Here is a 22535-nt window from a genome sequence, read left to right as displayed (position 1 = left end):
ATTTAAAATAAATTTTGCATAATATAGTGATAAAGTAATACTAAATTATTAGAATCAGTCAGTTTACTGATTTATCATTGTGTAATAAATAATAAGAAACCCATGGCCAACCCGAAGGTTCGCTGCCAATACCTCCAATCCCTTTCTACACATATCCATCCAATGATGTTGGTCCAAAGCCAAGTATCGGATCAGTTTTGGTGAAATCCTCCCAACTACGCTTTGATATACCTCTCGGCTCGTCACCCATCGGTTCAGTGTTTATTCACTTCAGGGATCCTTTCCTTACCTGCCTTCCATTGTGAATATCTTTACAAGATAGTTAGGTGCATTGTTTCATTCTTCTGCTCTTACAAGTTCGTATTTTAATTTTATTTTTTTTAAATACTATGTTTCCACTAAAATGCATTATCTTCCTACATAGTTCCTTTTGTCATAAAGTGGTTATTGATTTAGAAACTTAAGTGTACCTTACAAGTATAACAATATGATTAATGATTGCCTTCATAGAAAATATGCTTATTCCAAATATTAGTTAACAATTTGCTGAATTATTGTTATCAAAGATAGATTTCCAAAGGTGTTTTGGTAGATAAATGTTATAAAATTTATTTCAAATTATAGTTTGTTACATTACTAGTATTCACGATTTTAATTGTTTTATTGAAGTCTAAAGAGTGGGAAACATGATGTGCAAGCATTCATACTTAAATGTACAGAACAAAAATGTGTTAATTGCTTCTAGAATGCACTGGTTATGAAAATTAAAATATAAAACATCTTGCAAATTAAATGAATAATTAAATAAAAATTCAATTTCTGCTAATGAATCATTTAAATGAGATAGATACTAATAATTTGAGATGTTGGTACGTTAATAAATATGTAGTTTTTTTTCTTATAGAAGTAAATAACAAAAAATTTACTGATTAACATTAAGAATTAGTAATTATTAAAATTAATAATAATGTTATAATTTATGAAACTGAACATAACACTAATAATTAGATATCATACTAGATTAATAATTTACTGTGACTAATAAATAATAATATAATTTTTAGAGTAGCAGTCAATGACAATAATTTTTAACTGAAAGTGATTCAGTAATTGGTGTTTTTGTGGTTTATTTGTAGTTTCACATGATAGAGTATTCCAAAACCACAGCCATTTATTTATAAACATACTTATTGTCAAATGACAAGAAGTGTTTTAATAAATATTTACATCTTACAGAAATTAGCATAAAATAGCATTGTTTAAATTACAGTAATATTTATGTGTTGTTTAATATATAATTATTTGGGAACCTATAATTTAATTTAAATAATTATAATTAGTGAATAAATGTATTCTTTTCTAAGAGATAGAGAAACACATCATAGGTTGTTTTTTTAGTAAAACACCATACTTAAGTAAAGATGGAGATATGTGTTTATTTTGAAGAGTAATGAAATTAGGAATAATCTCTATTCTAAAAATGGCTGTTCCTCTAAAAATAATATAATTTGACAGTTTTATAAATTATTAGTCCAGTTGTATAAAATTATGTTTAAATAAATCATCAATTCATATTATTGGTGGTATAAAATACTTAAAAGTACCTATTCAAATTATGTATATGTAAATCTATTCAATTGTCAAAGTACTTCAGTAATAACGCATTGCAAAAATATATGAACTAAAACTTCCTAAGAAATTAAAGTATACAAATGAACATTACTTAGTTGATAAAAATTTCATATTTGCTCTCCTTAGTTTGCAGAAACTGCAATTTCCAAATTACCAGGATTTTCTGGGAAATAAAGGTTATGAAGATGTTATATACTTATATTTTACTAAGATTGGCTTTGAAGGTTGAGAATTGAGAAGAGATAGGATTTTTTTTATTTTAATGAGGTCAAAGAGGAGATTTTATTGTGTCGAATAATAATGATAGTGTTATTTGAGCGATGTACAAATCATAGTTTTCTCTACTTTTAATGAAACTGTCATATTACAATTTTAAATAATGTGTGGTCAGTTTCATCTTATTTACACATTATTTTTTAACATAAGTAATTAAACCCCAAAAAACAATTGAGGAAGGGAACAACGAAATGATATAAAATATTACACATGTGTAATGAGGGAACAGTTTCACTTACAATCTATTGTATACGACCTCGTCTTGTTAAGAATAGACTGTTTTACATAATTCACGAATTAATTAGTTAAAATAAACCTCCATGGAGATGATAGGTTATCTTGACGGGTCGTAATCAGTAAGGAACTATGTGTTGGTTGTAAGCTGTGAAAACATGAAAGTATTTATGGAAAGAAAACTTCTAATAAAACTTCAGAAATGCGTATTTTGTCAAGGTTTGCTACGGAACGATTTCAGGGGTAAGTGCTAAAACATTAAAACTCCATTTATCAAACTGAACCAATTTATCAACACTATTTCTCACTGATAATAAACTTTATAGAAGCTAAATGTTTTTAAAAACTACATTGATCTTCATTAACATTATTTTCATTTATTTATGCATTTAACATTATTGTTGGTAATTTTTTTTTTGCTGTATTATTTTAATTTTGAAGTAGTTTTTCTCAACAGAAAGTTTACCATTTCTATCTCCCTGTAAGTGGAGTAAGCTGTTGGTTGAAAGGTCTTAGTGACCACATTGTTTCCTTCCGTTAATGTTTGACCTCTTATAAGGGTTACCTAACTTGCTTTATTTGTGTTTTTACTCCAGTATCTAAAACTAAATTTTGCAGTGGGTTCTTCCTTCCTATCATGTTTGTAATTAACTACGGGAGTCAAAAGATTTGATAAAATGATGATGCGGGTTTCCAGAAATTTACTCGCTGAAGAGCGAACTATTTACTACAAAGAGATAGAAATTCTATCCACTGTCAAGAAAAATGTGATTTTTTAATTTTACTTTTATATCTCTATCTAAATCTACATATATATTATTTAGAACTGTGAATACTACATATTCTAACCATATTAAATCCAATAATTTCATTATTTTTAGTAAAAATCAAATTGAGTATTGCTAGTACAAATGCTTGGGTTAAAGCTAGAAAACTAGCTAGGGAACACAAGCTTAAATGTTTTTTATTCCTGAAAAGGAGAAAGTAAATTGGCAAGTTTAGTTCAATTTGACTGGTAAGTTTTTATCCGATTGGTATCGCTTTTTAAAAAAAAAATGTAATTTTTTTTTATGCTTACATCGTTTTGTTTTTCAAAGTTCTTCAATTAATTGCGGTATTCATTGCTCTATTTTTGTTTTTCCTGTTGGTTTGAAATAATGATGAGTGTGTGATATCAGAGAGCTGAGAAAGCTCATCCCTAAAAGAAAATAATTGAATGATTGATTCATAAATATGACATTTTTTTATTGCAATGATATACGATCTAATAAAAAAAATAAATAATATTAGGAGTATAGTATTATTTTTTAACAAATAAATGAAATCAAGTAGATTTAAATTGAGATAAAAGTATTACTTTTTGTGTATTTTACACTCCACCACCAGATTAATAATAATCTGTTTTACGCTCCCAGATGAATATAAAACAAATAATGGAGGAGATGGTCAGAGTCCCGATCAAAAGAGAGATAAAAATAGTTCATAACTATTTATTTTCCGACGTTTCGACCCCCTTTGTAGAGCTTCATCAAGGCTAAAAAGATACAAAAACAACTAACAATTTTTTTTGGTATCTTTTTATCCCTGACGAAGCTCTAAAACATGGGGTGAAACATCGGAAAATAAATAGTTATTAACTATTGCTGTTTCTCTTTTGACCGCAACCCTGACTATCTTCTCCATAAGTTGAAATTATTCAAGTATATATATATATACATATATAAAACAAATATGTTGAATTTCGTATTTTTCAATGCAAATGTTTTTTAATGGGACAATTAAAAAGATTTTTTATAATTAACACTCAAGTGATGAATTATGTGTCATTTAACTAGGGAATCCACTGAACTATGGAAGACTTATTTAGACAATTAATAATGTATCATTGCAAATAATAGGAGTGACGGTAGCAGCGGGGAAACGCGCCTGTCAGCCAATGCTTGCGAGTTCGAGTCCCCAGCCCTATCCGGGATTTTTTCAAGCATATAATTATATAATACTCGCACACAGCCTCCCCCCGGGCATTATTGAGGCCCGTTAGCCAGTGGGTGGCACTCACAAAAATAGGCGTAGGAGTGACCAACCCACCCTATGAAAACCATGTCATGAAACGTGCGATGTATTTCCTAAGTATATCGCGCGAGGCCTTAGACCTCCACGGTCTGTCACGCCAATAATAATAGCATCGCAAATAATAATGAATCATAGAAACACATTGGATTTAATTTATAGTGTCAGGGAATCATACTTCACATAATAGTACAGAACAGCCAGAAGGCAATTTTTTTCATAATAAAAATAAAGGTTTTTCCTCAACAATTTGTTCAATTCTATTACAATCGAGTCCAAGTAAGTTGCGGCATGTCCCAGAATGGCCTGGTTCAGTTCGGTTGTTGGTTCGATTCCCGTCTGGTTCACTTTGTATTTCGTTGTGGTAGTAGGAAAAGACTGAAACTAAAAATTAATCATTAGGGGTTGACAGAAAAAAAAAAGAACAATTGGTACATGTTCCAGAATAAATCACTCTCCCAAAATAACTGTAACAGTTCTAATGACCGTAAAATTTAAGTTAATATGTTAAAAATTCATATTGATTTTTAAATTTTCAGAAAAGCCATAAAATTCAACTTATAAATAAATAAATTTATAACATTTACAAATTTATAAAAGGATATAAAATATAAATTTCCGAACTTTTTTTCTCGCTTATTTCTTTTTTATTGGGATTGTATTAAAAATGAATCCACAAATTTTCTTTGAATACACTACCGTACACACGGTTTAAGAAAAAAGAAATATTCCCTTCTATTATTTTTGGTGTTGTGATATCCTAGAGAGATTTTGATGGTCATAAAGGGTCATATATCAATCAATAGTCGGTATAAGTGGCTACTAAGGAGGGTGGGAGTGGCGATTTCATCTATGGCAAAAAAATAAATGAATAATTGCGATATCAATCACGATTATTTGTCGTTATAATTACGATACTATAAAAAAAAAACTGCAATAGTCACTTGGATTATATAATTAAATTTGTCATTACATAGCAGTAACCCATTTTTTTATTATATGATAGTTTATATTTTATTTGAAACTCTGTTAGGGATTATTTCTTGTTTTCCAAACTCTGAAAAATGATCTGGCATGTGTTTTTATGTCTCAGTAAGAGACCGTTTTGGAGCGAGATGGATACAATTCCCGCCTGGGCCAGTTAATATTATTTTCAAAAAAATATCATATAAAAAATGTAATCGTGCATACGATATTTTAATGTGATCTCCGATATATTTATTATTGCTGTACATCCAATTGTTCTTGAAAGGCAATTCAACGTTTTCAGCATCCATGAAACATAGTCTGAACTTATACCACAGAATTTGCTTTTCGCTTATGATACGTTGATTTGCTTTCATTATTAGGGGTATTCATGATGTTGTGTTAAATGTAAAATGTTTTGCCATGTTAAATGTTATAACTATAAGATTGTGAGCAGCCCTATTTGAAGTCATGTTAAACGTTAAATGCACAAGAGTCCCTAGCGGATTTTCTCAGCAACTTGTTGTATAAGCCTTTATGTTTATAACCTTCCTTTCAGACCCTCATGTTATTGTTTACTTCAATTTTGATTTAAGTAATTAATTACAACATGCCTAGAGTGAGTGAAAAGTGGAATTTGTGTGAAAGTTTAGCTTATGAAATGAAATGAAAAAATAACTTTATTCTGGGACATATGTCCCCTAAGAATAATTACATGGTTCATATAGTGAAATTTTTATCTGGCGAACGTTTACAAATTTTCAGATAGTAGAATGAAATTACATTGTTTTTTTTTTTTTTTTTCTCAAATGTATCATTAAAATTATCCATTCTGGTCTAATAACAGGGATATGAATACCACAAACACACGAAAGAACTGAGCTGTCACAACAACAAAAATGGCGGCGATCTCAACTGGTCTATTGTGTGACGTCATTATCCATTTAACAGACCAAGTAACAGACTCTCAGCCATGTTAAATGTTATTTCGTTTAACCACGGTAAAATAATGCAATTTTTTTTCGATTTAACATGAGTTTTTCCATTTAACACGCTTTAACATGTTAAACCAAAGATCATGAATACCCCTATTATCGGAGAACATAGGCTGTCAAGTCTGTTGAGATGTCATGTATAAAACGATATTGACGGAATGGAGCCGATCTAGTATAGTAGATCCCATATCCTTTACGTATAGAGATGGAAATTTCCACTCTTGAGAGAGCCGCCATGTGTAAGAAAAATTCACTGAGACACGTAACAAATCGCAAAAAATCATTAATTTCTTTTAATATATCTCCATACATTCAGGTTCCTTATGAGCCCTCTTCGGTCTCCAATGGCTGTGATAGTATGGCATATCGTTTCTGACTTCATGTCTTGATTAGAGCCAAGGCATGTGGCGCAGAGAGGTCATGGAGGCTACTCCATTGGCTTCCATGATATAAAATATATATTAAAAAAAATTGTTTACAATTAAATGAGTGAATACCTAATTATTTTATGTTGTGTACTATTAATGAGAAAAACATAAATTCATACGAATGAGTGATTCTGAAATGAAGAAAAAAGTTCGTGAAACAAAAGCTATGGGTGGGTCCAGGCATGAAAAAACCATTTCCTAACGTCCTACCTCTTCTCTGCGATTAAGAGCATACATTGTATGCCCTCATAAACAAATTTTATGTTTAACGTGAAAAAAGTCAGGAACGTGGATTTTACTAGAACAGTTTTTAAGTTTTCAACCTTCCAAATTTAACCAGAAAAATTGGAAGGAGGTAAAAAATCTCTAACTTTTATTGTTCTGGACTCCTCCATCATTCGTTTTAATGATTTGTAAGTTTTTAGAACGTTTACTCCAGTGGACAAGACCTCCAAACCGTAGGAAATAGATTGGAATGTTGAAAAAAACAAAACATTTTAATTGATAGTTTTCATCTTATGTATAATCATCATATTATTTCAGGCTTAAGTACTCAAAGTAAAGTTGGATTTGTTGGGCTGGGCAACATGGGAGAAAAAATGTGTAACAATTTACTCAAAAAGGTATGTATCGAACCTCTGTTCCATGATTTGACAACATCAAATATTTATGACTAACAATGTTGATATTTATTTTAGGACTTTAAAGTAATGGTCCAAGATTTGAATCCAAAGAAGGTAGAATTGTTGAATAAAGCGGGAGCAGTTGCAGCCGAAAAAAATTCCGACATTGCCGAATTCGCTGATTTCATAATAACGATGCTTCCAGCCAGTCACCATGTGACTTCTTTTTACGCTGGCGAAAATGGAATAATGAAGTAAGATTAATTAATTTGTTTTCTTAAATTCTTTATTCAAAAGGGTGCTGACGCTTGTGGGAAGGCAATAATTATGATTAAATTTCTAATATAATTAATGTATAAATAAAATCAGTCTTGTGATAATTAATGCCTAATATCACCATTTCAGGTTACCTCACTTAAATTATTAAATTTAAAAAAAAAAAAAGGGCTACTACGATTTTTCAAAAAGAATAGTGACAAAAATAGTTTGGTAATCTAGGGGAAACGTAGTACAAAATATACTAACAAAATTTTAGCTAATAAAAGAAAAATGGTCCGGATGCAGTCAAAGAAAAACCCAAATAGTCATGAAACTATTTATAATGAGCCAACGTTTCGCCCCACATTGCAGGGCTTCATCAGGGCTAAAAAAAAAAATACAAACACTTAAATGATGTACATAACTGAACAAAGTAAATGAAAAATTAAAAAGAAGTACAAGATAGGAAACGTGCCTTTCGTTACGTTTACTACCTTGCTTTATTCTTCTTCCTTTTTTCCATCTTTTCTGTGTATTGTATTTTATAATATTTCTTCTTTTTTCATCTTTTGTTATACCCGTTTTCACTAGTTGTCTAAAACATATTATTATTCTTATTTAATTTTTAAGTTCCACTGTATATCTTTTTAATTTTTCATTTACTTTGTTCATTTATGTTTACATCATTTAAGTGTTTGTATCTTTTTTTTTATCCGGGATGAAGCCCTGCAACGTGGGGCGAAACGTTGGCTCTTTCTGGGCGATTATTTGAGTTTTTCTTTGACTGCACCCGGACCTTCTTCCTTTTAATATTACACACGGTCAATCAGCGATCTTCCAATTATTAACTATATGTTATTTATTTAATTTTGTCCAAAATAACTTTTTTATCTAAAAAATAATCCCTGGATTGGCACAATATATTGTTTCATGCAATCTTAAGTTATAATTTTTAGGTTTATCAGACCTGGGACTTTAGCAATCGACTGTAGTACTGTTGACCACGTAGCACCAAAGAATCTGAGTAATTTATTTGAAAAAATTGGTGCTTCAATCATAGACGCTCCTGTCTCTGGAGGTATGCAATTATTTCCTGATGACTTTTCAATAAGGAAAGTTAATTTTTCAATGCTAGCTTTTAAGTTCTCTTTTTTTTTTGTCATCAATCTCTAATTCGAAAAGGAAATAAAACAAATGTTCTGGAAGCCAAATTTCATATAATATAAAAACAACGTTAAAAATTCTCCCTTACTTTTCCAATTTAATATAGTAATAAAAGTAAACAAAATAGGACTAAAAATGCTTTTAAACTATTTTTTAAAGGTGTTTGTAGGCAGGATGGTCGAAAAGAAGCGATTTGAATGTCTTTTATTATATTATATTATTATTATAGGAAGAGGATATAGGTTGGAAGATCATTCCCAAAATACTGCTGTGGTTTACTATTGATTTTAGTAATTTTATTTTACGCTGACTTTTCATTAATAAAAGTATACAAAATGATACTAAAAATGCTGATTAGCTAAATTTTTTTTTAAAGGTAGATAGGATGGTCTAAATGAAGGAACTTGAATGTCTTTTATTATATTATATTATCATTATTTATTTTATTACTGTCCTTTAGGAAGAGGATATAGGTAGGAAGATCATTCTCATAATAATATCGTGGTTAAAGAAACTTATTACTACATTATGATTACATATTTTTTCTGCAAAATTACTTAGTAATGATTGTAAAATTAATTGATAAAATCCGTAACGTTTTCATAACAACACTATTAGAGCTTTAGCTATTGTATACATACAATAACTTGTATTCACTATACTCTTCTTGCCTTTTTTTCTACGGAAGTTTGAATAATCGAGTGAAAGATCAACGTTCATGCTAATCTAGATAGAATAAGACACATTTTGAATATAGGCTCTGAAGAAAAAAAAATCCGTACACTCATATTACACTCGTAATCGTTGCAGTCCATCCTGCATAATATTAGATACTCTAATTGTTGCCAAAATAATTCTAACGCTCTAACCTTCACTACAGGATACATCTTTATTTGAAAGAACTATTACACTTGACCAGAATAGACATAGAAGTTTGTCAATGACGAAAAAAAAAAAGGCCTGGTTAAAAAATTAAAGATGTTAAAATGTATGAAATTCTAATTATGGTTGAGTCCGGTAAAACACTTTTAAGAGAAATGAGCGATTATTTCCTTCCCTTTTATAATCTTTTCAAAAATTTATATAAATAATCCTGATGGGATTATTCCAATGCAATAGTCCAAGCCTACTCTGAATTAAACAAATTACTCACAAAAACAAATATTACTCATAATCAACCTTTAAAATAAAAAATATCAAGTGTTCAGTTTTTTATTGCCTGCTGAGTAGATCAACTCATCAACTCCCCCGGACGACCGGGCCTGGGTATGTTCCCCCTCTTACCTCACGCTGACAATGAGTCTGTTTTCCCTTGATTTGAAACCTGCTCATTATTTTTAAAATAGATAAATTGTTGACGAGATTGGTCGAATTGTGAGTAATAGTAAAAAAAAAAAACTATTTATTAATTCCAAAGTTTTATATACCCTTATACATTTGTAGTACCGAAAAAATTGCCTCAGCTAATGCAAACATTATTTATAATGAAATATATATATAATTTAATTTGTATTACATTTGTCCACACCATCTCTTTTATTAGGTGTTTCAGCAGCATTGAATGGAACATTGACTTTCATGGTTGGAGGGAAGGAAGAAGACGTTGACAAAGCGAAACCGATACTTTCGGCTATGGGTAAAAATATAATCCATTGTGGAGAACTAGGAAGTGGCCAAATCGCTAAAATGTGTAACAATTTACTCCTGGGTATAACTATGTACGGAGCAGCTGAAATATTTCATTTTGGAAAAAAACTTGGAATGGACCTTAAAGTTTTGACATCCATTATAAACACCAGTTCAGGAAGATGTTGGGTCACTGATACTTATAACCCAGTGCCGAATGTTATGGAAAACGTTCCTAGCTCTAAAGGTTATGAGGTAAGTCCCATAGGTTCATATTTGAACTTAAATGGAATATTTCTTTCATTTGCTATACTTCCTATGAAATCTGGACCCAACATTTATTAACAATTATTTCAGCGAGCAGGTTAGTTTTTCATTCTTCTTTTTTGTTTTCTTTCCCCTTTCTTTATTTTACTCTTTCCCCTTATTTTACTTTTATCTTATTTTACTCTTTCCCCTTATTTTACTTTTATCTTATTTTACTCTTTCCCCTTATTTACTCCACTTTTATCCTTTTTCCTGCCCGCGTTATAAGTTTTGTACACTATACTTATAATTTGCCTCTTTATCATCTATTATTGTTACATATATTTTCTTCCTCTCAATTTTCATTTTCTTTCCATATTTAAATTTTAAATTAATAATAACTAATATGTTCATACTTCTTTACATTATATAACTTTAATTTTATTTCATTTTCTTAATTAAGTTATTGTACCCACTTTTTCAATTACCTATGTCTACATTTTATTTCCCGCTTCTCTCATCACTTAATTTTATTAATTCTATCTTGTAAAACTATTCATTGTATGTGTAAAATTATTTTGTTTATACTTTCTTTTTTATTTTTTATTTTTCTATACTTACTGTGGTTGTTATCTTGTTTTGTTTTTAGCCCTGAAGAAGGCTAGAAACTCTAGCCGAAACGTCGGCACATTAAAATAAGTTAGTCATACTTATTTGTGTTTCATTGACTGCACCCCCAACCATCTTCTCCTCATTATTTATTAACGTTTGATTCGGCTTCTCGTTTAGGCAAGATTATGGTCAGAATAATCTCTCTATTTCAGACCCAGTCTGTAATCTTTTTAACTTAGCACCATCCTCCTAGTTTATGTATACATACAGATATACATGCTTTGCCTTCTTTAAAAATAAAAATTTTAAATAGAGGATGTAAGAAAAAAAATTAAAATAGATAATAGTATTATTAGGAGAGATTTATGCAATTATATTGAAATAACATTTACACTATTTTTTAACCCTCCCCGAAAATTTATTTTATTACAACTACCTTACTCCCCTCCCCCCCCCCAAAAAAAACTAATTTCAGAAATAAGCATTTTGCTCATATTTTGAAATAAACCTCTATTTTTTCCTAGTATTTCATATGTTCTGTTTATACTTTTGTCTACCTTCCGTTAACCCTTTGATATTGCTTGCCTCTTGTGTATGTTACTCCCTCTTTTACTTCCCTACCTATACTCAATTCAGTTTTGCTCTGTCTTTCTGGCTATGACAAGACTGAGCATTTCTCTCAGGTGTACACTCCTCACATAACATCTTTTTTTCCTCACCTGGACACCTCTTATGTTTCTTAATTCAAATCATGAGTCAAGGTAAGATGATCTTACATCTTCTACGAAATCTGGATTCTTCAGCCCCAGATGGAAGTGCTACAATTTACAATTTCAATTTCAAATTGCATTGAAAGTAATTATAAAGATTTTTGTCATAACATCCAATTATAAAAAAAAAAGTAGTACAAATCATCTACCTTGAGATAAATGCTCACAGGACATCTCTTAGGTCAAAAAAAGTAGGACACTCCTGCCTGGTTAATTTGGAACCCATCATAATTTGTTTCTCTAAAATAAATTTGTTTACCTCTGGAGTCTCCTTAAAAGGGCGTACTCCAATGCCCAGCCACCTGCAATTGGCCCATTCCTCAAACGCATTTTCATGGAGCGACTCCCATAGAGCTCTCACATTCCGATGTCCTTGCTCAACCCCCAATCTATTGGCACATTCAGCCATTTCAGCTGAATAATAGAAAGTGGATTGGAAAAGGGCATCGGGTGGATTGAACAGTCTGAGCAATGGATCAATGCTATAGAGGAGCCTTCCATTGGCAGGGGATTTAGCCTAAACCTTGGTATATTCCCCAAGCATAAAACATCACCATAAATAGCCTTGACACTCCTGGGAATCATGGTGTCAATGCTGTCCAATGCCTTAGGATTGCTACAGTGCGCGAGACTCTATGTCATTGCAAATATATATATATATGGATTTAATTTTGTAGCATTATTCCAATTCATGATTTTATAAATAGTTTTCTTCACTGACTGTTATATACGTCAGGCGCCAATACGGATCAGCCAGAATACCTTCTCCTTTTTTTTTTTTTTTTTTTTTTTAAACTAAAATCCCCCCAAAAATAACTAAAGCTGATTTTATCATTTCAGGCTGGGTTCACTTCCCAAATGCTCTTGAAAGATCTTGAGATAGCAGAAAGAACAGCCAAAAAGATCAATCATCCTCTTGGCATTGGAAACAAAACATTGGAAATATACAAACAAATGTGTGAAACCGACCTCAGAGAAAAAGATTTTTCAATCATTTATGAGTATCTAACAAATAAAGATTATTACGACAAATTAAATTCATGAAATGAACAGGAATAATTCTCAATTAATTCGATTGACACTCTACTAAAGACAATGCAATGATACTACGAAAAACCACAATTATTCAAATTTATAAATTAGCTACTTTTGTAAGATTTCCATTATGTAATTATATAATTTAAGATAAATAGTTTTGAAATAAAGTGAAAAAACTTAATCATACTGGAAGAAACTGACATCAAAGACTATGTACCTTAAAATAAGTTTTGTTGTATTTACAGTTATTTTTTTGGAAGTAACATCTTAATATATTTAATTATCACATTTTTTTTCAATAAATGAGATCATATTTAGGAATCAACAGAACAGGCTGTTTTTGTTTAATATAACTGATAAACAAAGCTTGGATCACAATTTACCTTATGATTTACTAAAATTAAAGTACCAACAATTATGTTCTATATACATATATTTTTCATCTTTAAAATATTTGGTATATTAGTACAAAAAGAAAGAAAGGTAACAACACAAATTATCGTTTTATAAGATATGATTATTAATTACAACAGAAAGTAATTAAATGTTAAAGAATTATTTAACTTTTTCACTGTTTTCTTGTAAATATAATGTTAAAAAATCTGAATAAAAATCTTTGCTAGTACTGATTATTCTCAAATAATTTATAATAGACATAGGACTAATCAACAACTCAAGAAAATTTTTTCTACTCTAATTTTAACAAAATAATAATGTGTTTTTTAAATAATAAAGCCTACTCACATTACAGAAAGGGTTTTGGATTAAACTTTTTAAGGGAACTAGCGATTTCTGGAAATAAGGGACAGGAATTGAAATTAAACTTTCTAAACTATAACTCTTATGTCTAAACCAATTTGCTTCACCTTTGTTAAAGTAACATTGTAATAAAAAAAATTGTTTAATTATAATTTCTTGTCAACAGAGCAGGGGTTTCAAACAGACAGCCCACAGATCAAATGTGGCCCTTGAGGTATTTCATATTGCCCATAATGTTCAGCAGTAAAATGAAAACAGGACAATATGTTACGAAAAAATAGTAGTACTTAGGGGAGATGAAGATCAATTAGATGTGTTATAATTATATATTCCTGAATCCTCACTTAAAAACAATTTGAAAAAAAATGTAGAAGTGATGTTTCCTGTGTGAATCATGCTAGTGTTTCATATTTTAATTGAGTTTGACACAACAGCAATATATTATAAAAAAAAAAAAATATGATAAAAGTATGCTTAATATGAACATTGAGTCTCTAGCTCCTTTATTCCTGGATAAACTTGAATCTTTATTTCCGCATTTCATATTTTCTTTGACAGTGACAGTAATTATTTTTAAAATTATCATTTTAAAAACTATTTCTATTTTTGGGTTTTATCTTGAGCTGTTTCTACTTGCTCTTAAATATATGTGGAATATATAATAAGGAGAGTATTATAATCATGAAAAATATCAAATCTGAGCTTTCAACGGAAATACATGTTTTAAGGTCTCCTGATTCTAACTAACCAAGTTTCTCAAAATGGTCTTTGTCTATGAATTTAAACAACCTAGCTAAAAAAAAAAAAAGTATTCTATCAAACTGAAATTTAGTATTTAAGGTAGGTGTGTACCTGGGATGCTACAGAATTTTTTCAGTAAAATTAACTAACCAGAAAATTCCTAAATATGAACTATGAAAGAATTAGATAAAGGAGAAAATAAATGTTTTCGTGTTACCATGACTGTTATGACAACAGTGAAAAAGTTGAAACTATTGTCATAACAACCATAGAAACACAAAAATATAGTAATTTACTAATTTACTTTTTTTATTTAACCAATAAAAGGGAATATAGAAAGAGGAAGTATTACTATCATGACTAATAAAGAAGTTGCCGTTTTGAAATTAGTAAGGATTTTCTAAGGAAATATCATTCACTAATTTCAGAAAAAATAAAAAAACATAGGTATTGTTTTTTAATGACACCAGTTTGCTCTAAAAACTGTACTAAAACTAAAACTAAAAAAGTAAAATGGAAAGAATGAATTCATAGACACTGAATTGAAATTTTTTGTCATAAGTATAAACTAATCAATTTGAACCCAACATGGTGTCCAGAAAATAATAATTTTTATGTATTTTTACACCAAATTTTCAATTAATCAACTAATTAAATTATTTAAATAGACTGCATCAATGTAGTAGCTAGATGACCACAGATTATTTATTGAAATTCTGTAATGAAATGAATAGTTTCAACCAATTTTGATACAAAGAAAACTATGTAAATTTTGATCGCCAATCCAATATGATTTATTCATTAAGTTAAAAACATTAAACTTTTGGTGTTGACAGGATCAGCTATTTCAATTATTCAACTTATTTCATGTGATATATTAATTCTACCTTTTACTTTTAAAGAATAATTATCACCTTCAGGACAACCCTTTGTTCATTAAAAATAAATGTACTATATGAAGTATATAGCATGATAGAAGGCTTACAACAAATACCAATCTGCTATTATTTAGGAAAGAATTTTTAGAGATGTTTTTAGGTATTTTTTTTTAAATTATAAACTTTAAAACAGCAACAAAATTTTATTTTTGAATGAAAAGTGATTTATACATATTTTACTTTACAGATCAAATAATTTTTAACAGATGAATTCTATGAATCTTAAATCAACTAACACACCTAAAACCTGACAGCAATAATATCTTCATAATATGAATGGTGTCAATCACTAACATGTTAACACATATTTTTTTACTGCATTCACACCCATATATCTACAGAATATTGGAATTCATAATAATTTTATTTACAATTAACATTTACAGAAATGTTTACAATAAAATGTTTCTCAACCACTAACATTCATAATGCAATACAATTCAAATGATGTTTAAAATTGAAATGATACTGCAATAACTTACAAAAAATAATTCATAAGCAGTACATTGTGAAGATTTTATTAATGACTGCTTATAACTTTAATATAAAATCTGAACAATAAAATACTTATTACTTTTTTTTAAACATACTGATTTCTTTTTCTAGTGGAATGCACTTTAATTCCTTATAATTAATACAGTGTTTCATTTTTTAAAACCTACTAACCAACTTAATTCATAAAACACAGATGACACTTTGAATATTACACATTGAAATGTAAATAAAATATATCCAATTAAATACAATGTTTTCTAAACAATACTAACAGTGGCCATTGACAGTATGTACGAATTTATTTGGTTACTTTTGAAAACTATAAACAGGAATGTAAATATGTTTTTTTCAGATAGAATGGATAATTATTCAAGCAGCAATTATGGATAAAATCATATTTTTTTTTTTTTTACACAAAATGATACCTATATAAATATATACTGTTACATACATAGATAGGTTATATACAATATATGTTTTTTAAAAATAATTCATTTCCCACCCATTATAGTTTTAAAATTAATTTTAATATAGTTTCAACTCATACTAGAAAACAAAGAAACACATTTACAGTGGAGTGGGTTATACCAGGATCTGCTTTTCAATAAATATTCAAATAAAATATTAACTCATAAAACATAACAATAAATATGCAATAAAAGAATTTTACTAGAAAACTGATCAATAATTTTCCCAATAAAATTTCTAAACTAATAAATAGGATAAACTAAATGCATTGCAGGATGAAATGAAAAATAATGTGAAGAGAAAATATTCCTAGTAATTATTGTTACAACAAAACCGATGCAAAATACTTTAAATAGGAAGATGAAAGATCATAATGATGAGAACTTTCTATTTTACTATGACATAAGTTTAATAAAACAACCTAAACTAAACTTAATTAGACTTTTAGTCACAATAATATTATTTTAAAACAATTTATTAATGTTATAAAGTAGTTTTCATTTATTATGAGCAGAAAGTTAACCAGAGGCCAAATACAACTGACACAAAAATACCAAACCAGCTCATGAAGTAATCCATGGGCGCTGATAAATAGAATTACTATTTAATTTGATTTTTAGTTAAAAAAATATTGTTTTGACAATATTTGTTATCTAAGTATTTCTCATTAACTATGCAAAGAAAGTTAATCTGAGGTCAAATAGAACATATAGAAAGATATTAAATCAGCTCATAAAGTAATCCATGTGGATTGATAAACAGAATTACTATTGAATTTCATTTATAGTCACAAACTTATTCTCATTAACTATGTGAAGAAATTTAATCTCAGGTCAAATAGAACAGACAGAAATATATTAAACCAGCTCATGAAATAATCCATGGGCACCGATAAATAAAATTACTGTTTAATTTCTTTTAGTCACTAAAATATTATTTGGGTAATATTTAATAATAAAGTAGATTTCATTAACTATAAGAAGAAATTTAATCTGAGGTCTAATAGAACTAACAGAAAGATATTAAATCAGCTCATAAATTAATTCATTTAGCACTCCTGGTTCATAATTTTAGACAACAACAAATAGATACAAACAAAATTAAAATTACTTTCAAACCAAGAATCTTATGAAAACTTGAAAAGGTTTGCAAACATATACAAATAAATCTGTCTTTACTACAGCTGATATGTAAACTGTAAATAATATTGATAAAATAAAAGTTTTAACAACTTTTAATTACTTGAAAAAAAATTTTAAATAAATAATCTTAAATACTTTTGAAAAAGAATTTTTCTATTTCTATCTATTTTAAATAGATATGAAAAACCATAAATTGAAGAAAATCAACAGATGAAATTAATCCATTTCAATGATACACTGTAAGTAACAATGATCCACCTCATAATAATTTAAAAAAAAAAACAACTTTAATATGAAAAAATTATCAGCTTCTTATTTACAATATTTTGATGTGGACCTTCCAGATACAATTCATAAATGAGTTCACATATTTAAATATATAAACGATTTCATGTATATAAATGTATTTAATATAACAAAAATCAGTTTTCTTCATTAATAATATGATTCTATAGTTAGAACATTCACCTAACTACTTTTAATACATCAAGTTTTATAAATGTGTATATGATATATATTTATGAATATATATGAATATACACATAATATGAAGTCTGTAAGTAACTATTTAGCTTAATTTTTCCCATGAATTAAATATTTACTATTGCTAACTAAGCTTCTGTATCATCAACAAATATTAAAACCAAAAACCATGAGTATTTCTGTTAAGCCTTGGTATCTAACATATCAATATTTATTTTATAATATACATATGGATAATAATCTGATTGGCCGAATCCCAAACCAGGAATGTCCACGCTCTATAAAAAAATAAAATAATATTAAGTACCTGAACTTCAAAAAAAATATAGATGTATAAACTTAGATAAGTCAAATATAAGACCATTTGAAATTAACTAACATTATTTATAATTAATTTAAACTACAATATTATTAATTCTCAATATAATCAAAATATTATTAATTATAAATATAATAAAAATAATATTAATTCTAGACATAATTGAAATAGTAACTTTATTAACTCTAATTAATAAATATACAAATGATGCCTATATTTATAATTTCAGTTTACTTGAAAATCTCATTATGTCTGTTTGTAGTAAGGAAGACCTATGGAAATAACAGGCTTAACACATTGAGCATCATGGAAATGGAGGGTGAAAATTTCAAAAATTTAAGCAGGCTCAACAATTTTGTATGTATAAAGTCTGGTAAAATTATTATATTAATGTCATCCATAATACCTGGTTTATGTTACTTTGATGTTGGCAGTTCTGAGACCATAAGTCCTCAGTGAAAGTTCAGATGGACTGAGGATAAGTTAGTATTTCTTAAATGACGTTAAATTGATACAGCTGTATTTAAGATTTCATGGTATTTATTAGGTCTAGCTATAGAAGATAAACAAATTATAATGCAACAGAAAATACTCTGGTTGGGGGCAAATTTTTTGAAAAGCAAAGAAGAAATAAGAACAAGAAAAGAAGATATTGGTAAATTTAAGGATGGAACACACTGTTTCAAAGCTAGAAGTTTACTTAAGTTTAATTTCGCTGCCTATAGCAGAAATAAACTATTCTCACAACAGATGATGCGGTAGACATAATAAAGAAAACAAATCAGAGACTACCTCATCTGAAGACCATCAGTCACAAAGGAAACACAAAAAACCTCATTTGAGACCCTTCCACACCAATAGGGAGCGTTACCAGAAATTAAATATAAAACCATAATTTATTAGGATAGTAATAACGAAAATTAAAATAAAAAATTGTATAACTTACGTCATTTCCACCACCTTGATTTCCTTGCTGCTGAGCACTACTGTCCAATGGTGCATAAAGTTGATTTAGCAAATCTCGTAAACGTTTAACGGACTTTTTGTGAGGATGGATCAACATAGCCTGGAAGTTAACAGGTAAACCATATCTGAAACAGCAAATTTTACTTTAGCAGCAAACTTTATCACACACCCATAATTACAATAAAGGCAACCCTTTGAAACTAGTATTTTTTAGTTTTAGTTTTCATGACTTAACATGTGGTCAAAAATAAATAAATAAGAATGTTAGATGAAATATGAGAATAATATCAAATAAAAGCATTTCATTTCTAAATTAAATTGAAAGGCATCAGAAAGCATGATGCACAGAACAAGTTTCACTATAATTTAATTTAGAAATTTTGCTGTTTAAAAAGCTATATCTCGAGAACTATTGAACATGAATAGCTCTTTTAGGGCTAAGTTTTCAGCAAATTTACTCTTCTTTAAATAGTGTTCTCTTAGATTTTGTGTTGTTGGTAATTTTTAAGATATAGAGCTCCGAATGAAAAAATAATGTTTTTTTAAGGTTTTGAAACAGCCGCCATATTTTATTCCCCCTACCTATACTTGACATACTCATCAATTTTGACTAGTAATTATACCTAGTTTTCATTAAAGTAATAAAAAATTGGGTTGAGATAACTGCTGTTTTTTCTTACCGGCTCTTGTACTATCACCTTAGCATTCCTGGATCAAAAACAGTGCCAGTTGAAATAGGGCATGGGTGAATTGGAATTTATTTTGTGGCGGACCCAAGGGATAAATCTCTTTCTCAATCTGGTTAGAACAAGCTGATGACCAGTAGGATAACAAAAAATATTATTTTCGCCTAAGATAAGGTATAGGAGAAATAAACCTAACACTTGATATAATCACTTCAATGACGTAACACATAACTAACTTTAACTGTTAATAGAACTGTATAAGAGAAACAATACATATATGCATGAAATGTCTGTTTAGCAGAAGATGTAACACAAGTTTTCTGTGGGTCATGTTAAAAAAAAAAACATGTTGGAACCCAAAAATAACAGCTTGAAACTTTTCTTTAGTACTATACAGAATCTGCTATCCCTGAGTGCTAACAAAAAAATCTTAGTTTAAAGCATTGAAAAAAAAAAATTGTTGCTATTTGTAGAACCGAATCCCTCTCTCTTCTAATCAGAACATAAAATAATACAGATGATAAAGTAAACACGACCAATTGGTAATGTAGAAAATGGATTGTAACCATTATTTTATAATTTGAGTTGTAATTCTGATCAGTGGGTCCAAAATATCAAAAGTATAAACAGGAAAAAGGCTTGTGTGAAGGGGAAATTTGATTCCAGTAAATCTATTATTTTTTTTTAACTTGGGTAAAGCATTAGTCTCTTTCCCTAGCTAGTTTATGATTATAAATAATGACAATCCAAAGGAATCTTGGATATTTCTTTTCATCAAAAAGCTACATCTGTAATAATAAATTGTCTAAATAAAGTTATATTTTTTACCTACTTTTGAAAATACTATATATTACTTAATTCATTCAAATTGTTCTACATCTTGTTTCATTGAGTAAATTTGCATTGTATGGGAACAGATTAGTGGAAAATGAAGTTGAGCTAGTTGAATGTAGCATAGAATAGAGAAGTATTCATAGCACACAACAGTAAATCTATTCAAATAATATAGTAAATGAAATATATATATATATATATATATATGATGCAAAATATGCCCGAAATGTTGCAACTGAAATAGAAAATTAACAGTATATAAAATAATAGATATTAATATGTTATATAATTACCTCAAAACAGATTCCACAAAAACTCTCAAAGCTTTAACATGAATCCAAGCACAAAAACATTCACTAAAATTGACTTTCAACCAACGTACAAGGGGCCCCTAAGAATAAAAATATTATTTTAATAAAAATATTTATTTAGCTACATCATGATAAAACTACAGAACAATTATAACCATAATAATCCTTAATTTATTATCATCATACATTAAATACTAAATTAAAAAATATGCTACAATGATAGAATGTTTTATATACTCGTACTATGCCCACTTTTGGCATCTAGACCATTCAACATTGAACATCTTAATAATTAAACAAAATGAAACATGAACAAAAAATAACCAACAGTTACAATGAGCAGATATTAAATAAATAAAAGATTTAAGAAAATTTATTTAATAATGTTGTCAAGTATCATAATATAAACTAATAAGATTTCAAACTTAAATTATACAATATTAAAAAAAATAGAACTTACAAACTGCTTCTTCTTGTCAGTAACTAATTTTGTAATTTCGTTTTTTCCTGCGGCTAATTCCTCTTCATTATATATAAAATCACGAACAACAAATCTATTGCATCACATTTAAATAAAATTAGTTAAAAGGCTTTGGCATCTTAAAGAAACAAATAAAGAGCTACTCACTTTTTTTCTCTAGCCATTAATTTGAAATCATTTACAACCTTCTTAAATAATGAAACAGTGAACAAACCAAAATCGGAATCCTGATAAACAAGCTGACTTGAACGTGGAACTATCATATTAGTGAGTTTTTCATAGCTGGAATTCCAATCATTGAAGTTTGATCTAAACGAAAAAAAAAAATTCAAAAATTAAGTTTTTGTTTTCTAATATTTAAAATTTATAACTGTATTAAAAATGCAATAAGTAAATGTGATATCTAAATTATAGAACAAATTCTTACAATATGAATAGGTTTGAAAGGTTATAACCTAGATAGTTTGTAATTAATGGAAGTAAATCTACATGTACGAGTATGAAATATAGAGGTCTTTAAGAATCATTTTGTTTATTACATAATATGCATTAACAATTCTTTGAAAGAATTTGAGACTGTCAGCCTTGTAATAGGAGAGTAGAAGCTTACAGGAACTTAACAATCCTAGTAGTACCAGTCCGATCAAATGAGTTCCTGTAATCTTATAATCTATTACAACATACATTTCCTGCTAGAATTGACTTGGAAGTGGCTGTTTTTTTCTAATTATTATTATAATAAGAAGAATGTACAATAATAATTTATACAATTTTTAAATAGTATTTCATTTCCAGAAGTTTTACTTCTGTTGGCCAGTCCCAAGACTGCCACAAGTTTTTTATCTATGGTGCCAATAAATTGAACAGGTACAAGTAAGTACTTAGGTACATAATTGCAACTATATACATACATTATAATTCATAAAATAATATTAATCAGAAAATTTAGTAGGTGAGCATAAAATCAACCACAG

At 28.6% G+C, this 22535-nt stretch overlaps 2 protein-coding genes across 2 annotated transcripts in view; one reads left to right on the top strand and one right to left on the bottom strand.

Moving 5' to 3' along the window:
- The first annotated feature begins 2196 nt into the window (after positions 1-2196).
- LOC106682849 (probable 3-hydroxyisobutyrate dehydrogenase, mitochondrial) lies at positions 2197-13089 on the top strand. Its single transcript, XM_014423923.3, has 6 exons — positions 2197-2385; positions 7145-7224; positions 7300-7478; positions 8439-8560; positions 10190-10527; positions 12741-13089. The coding sequence occupies exons 1-6, from the start codon at positions 2301-2303 to the stop codon at positions 12942-12944; spliced, it is 1008 nt and encodes a 335-aa protein (XP_014279409.1). The 5' UTR covers positions 2197-2300; the 3' UTR covers positions 12945-13089.
- Positions 13090-18071: 4982 nt separating this feature from the next.
- The window catches only part of Vha44 (V-type proton ATPase subunit Vha44), a 10277-nt gene continuing 5813 nt past the window's right edge, over positions 18072-22535 (bottom strand). Inside the window, exons 6-10 of the mRNA XM_014423922.3 lie at positions 21709-21870; positions 21541-21634; positions 21063-21160; positions 19230-19374; positions 18072-18242 (exon numbers count right to left, since the gene is read on the bottom strand). Of these exons, the coding sequence (XP_014279408.1) occupies positions 18147-18242; positions 19230-19374; positions 21063-21160; positions 21541-21634; positions 21709-21870 (595 nt within the window). The 3' untranslated portion in view covers positions 18072-18146. The remainder of the gene's footprint in view (positions 18243-19229; positions 19375-21062; positions 21161-21540; positions 21635-21708; positions 21871-22535) is intronic.

Source organism: Halyomorpha halys, unplaced genomic scaffold (assembly GCF_000696795.3).
Source record: "Halyomorpha halys isolate HHAL.00 unplaced genomic scaffold, Hhal_1.1 Scaffold447.1, whole genome shotgun sequence".
Classification (NCBI taxonomy): Eukaryota; Metazoa; Arthropoda; class Insecta; order Hemiptera; family Pentatomidae; genus Halyomorpha; species Halyomorpha halys.
Note: the sequence above shows the minus strand (reverse complement) of the source record. Positions and strands in the feature narration are given on the sequence as shown.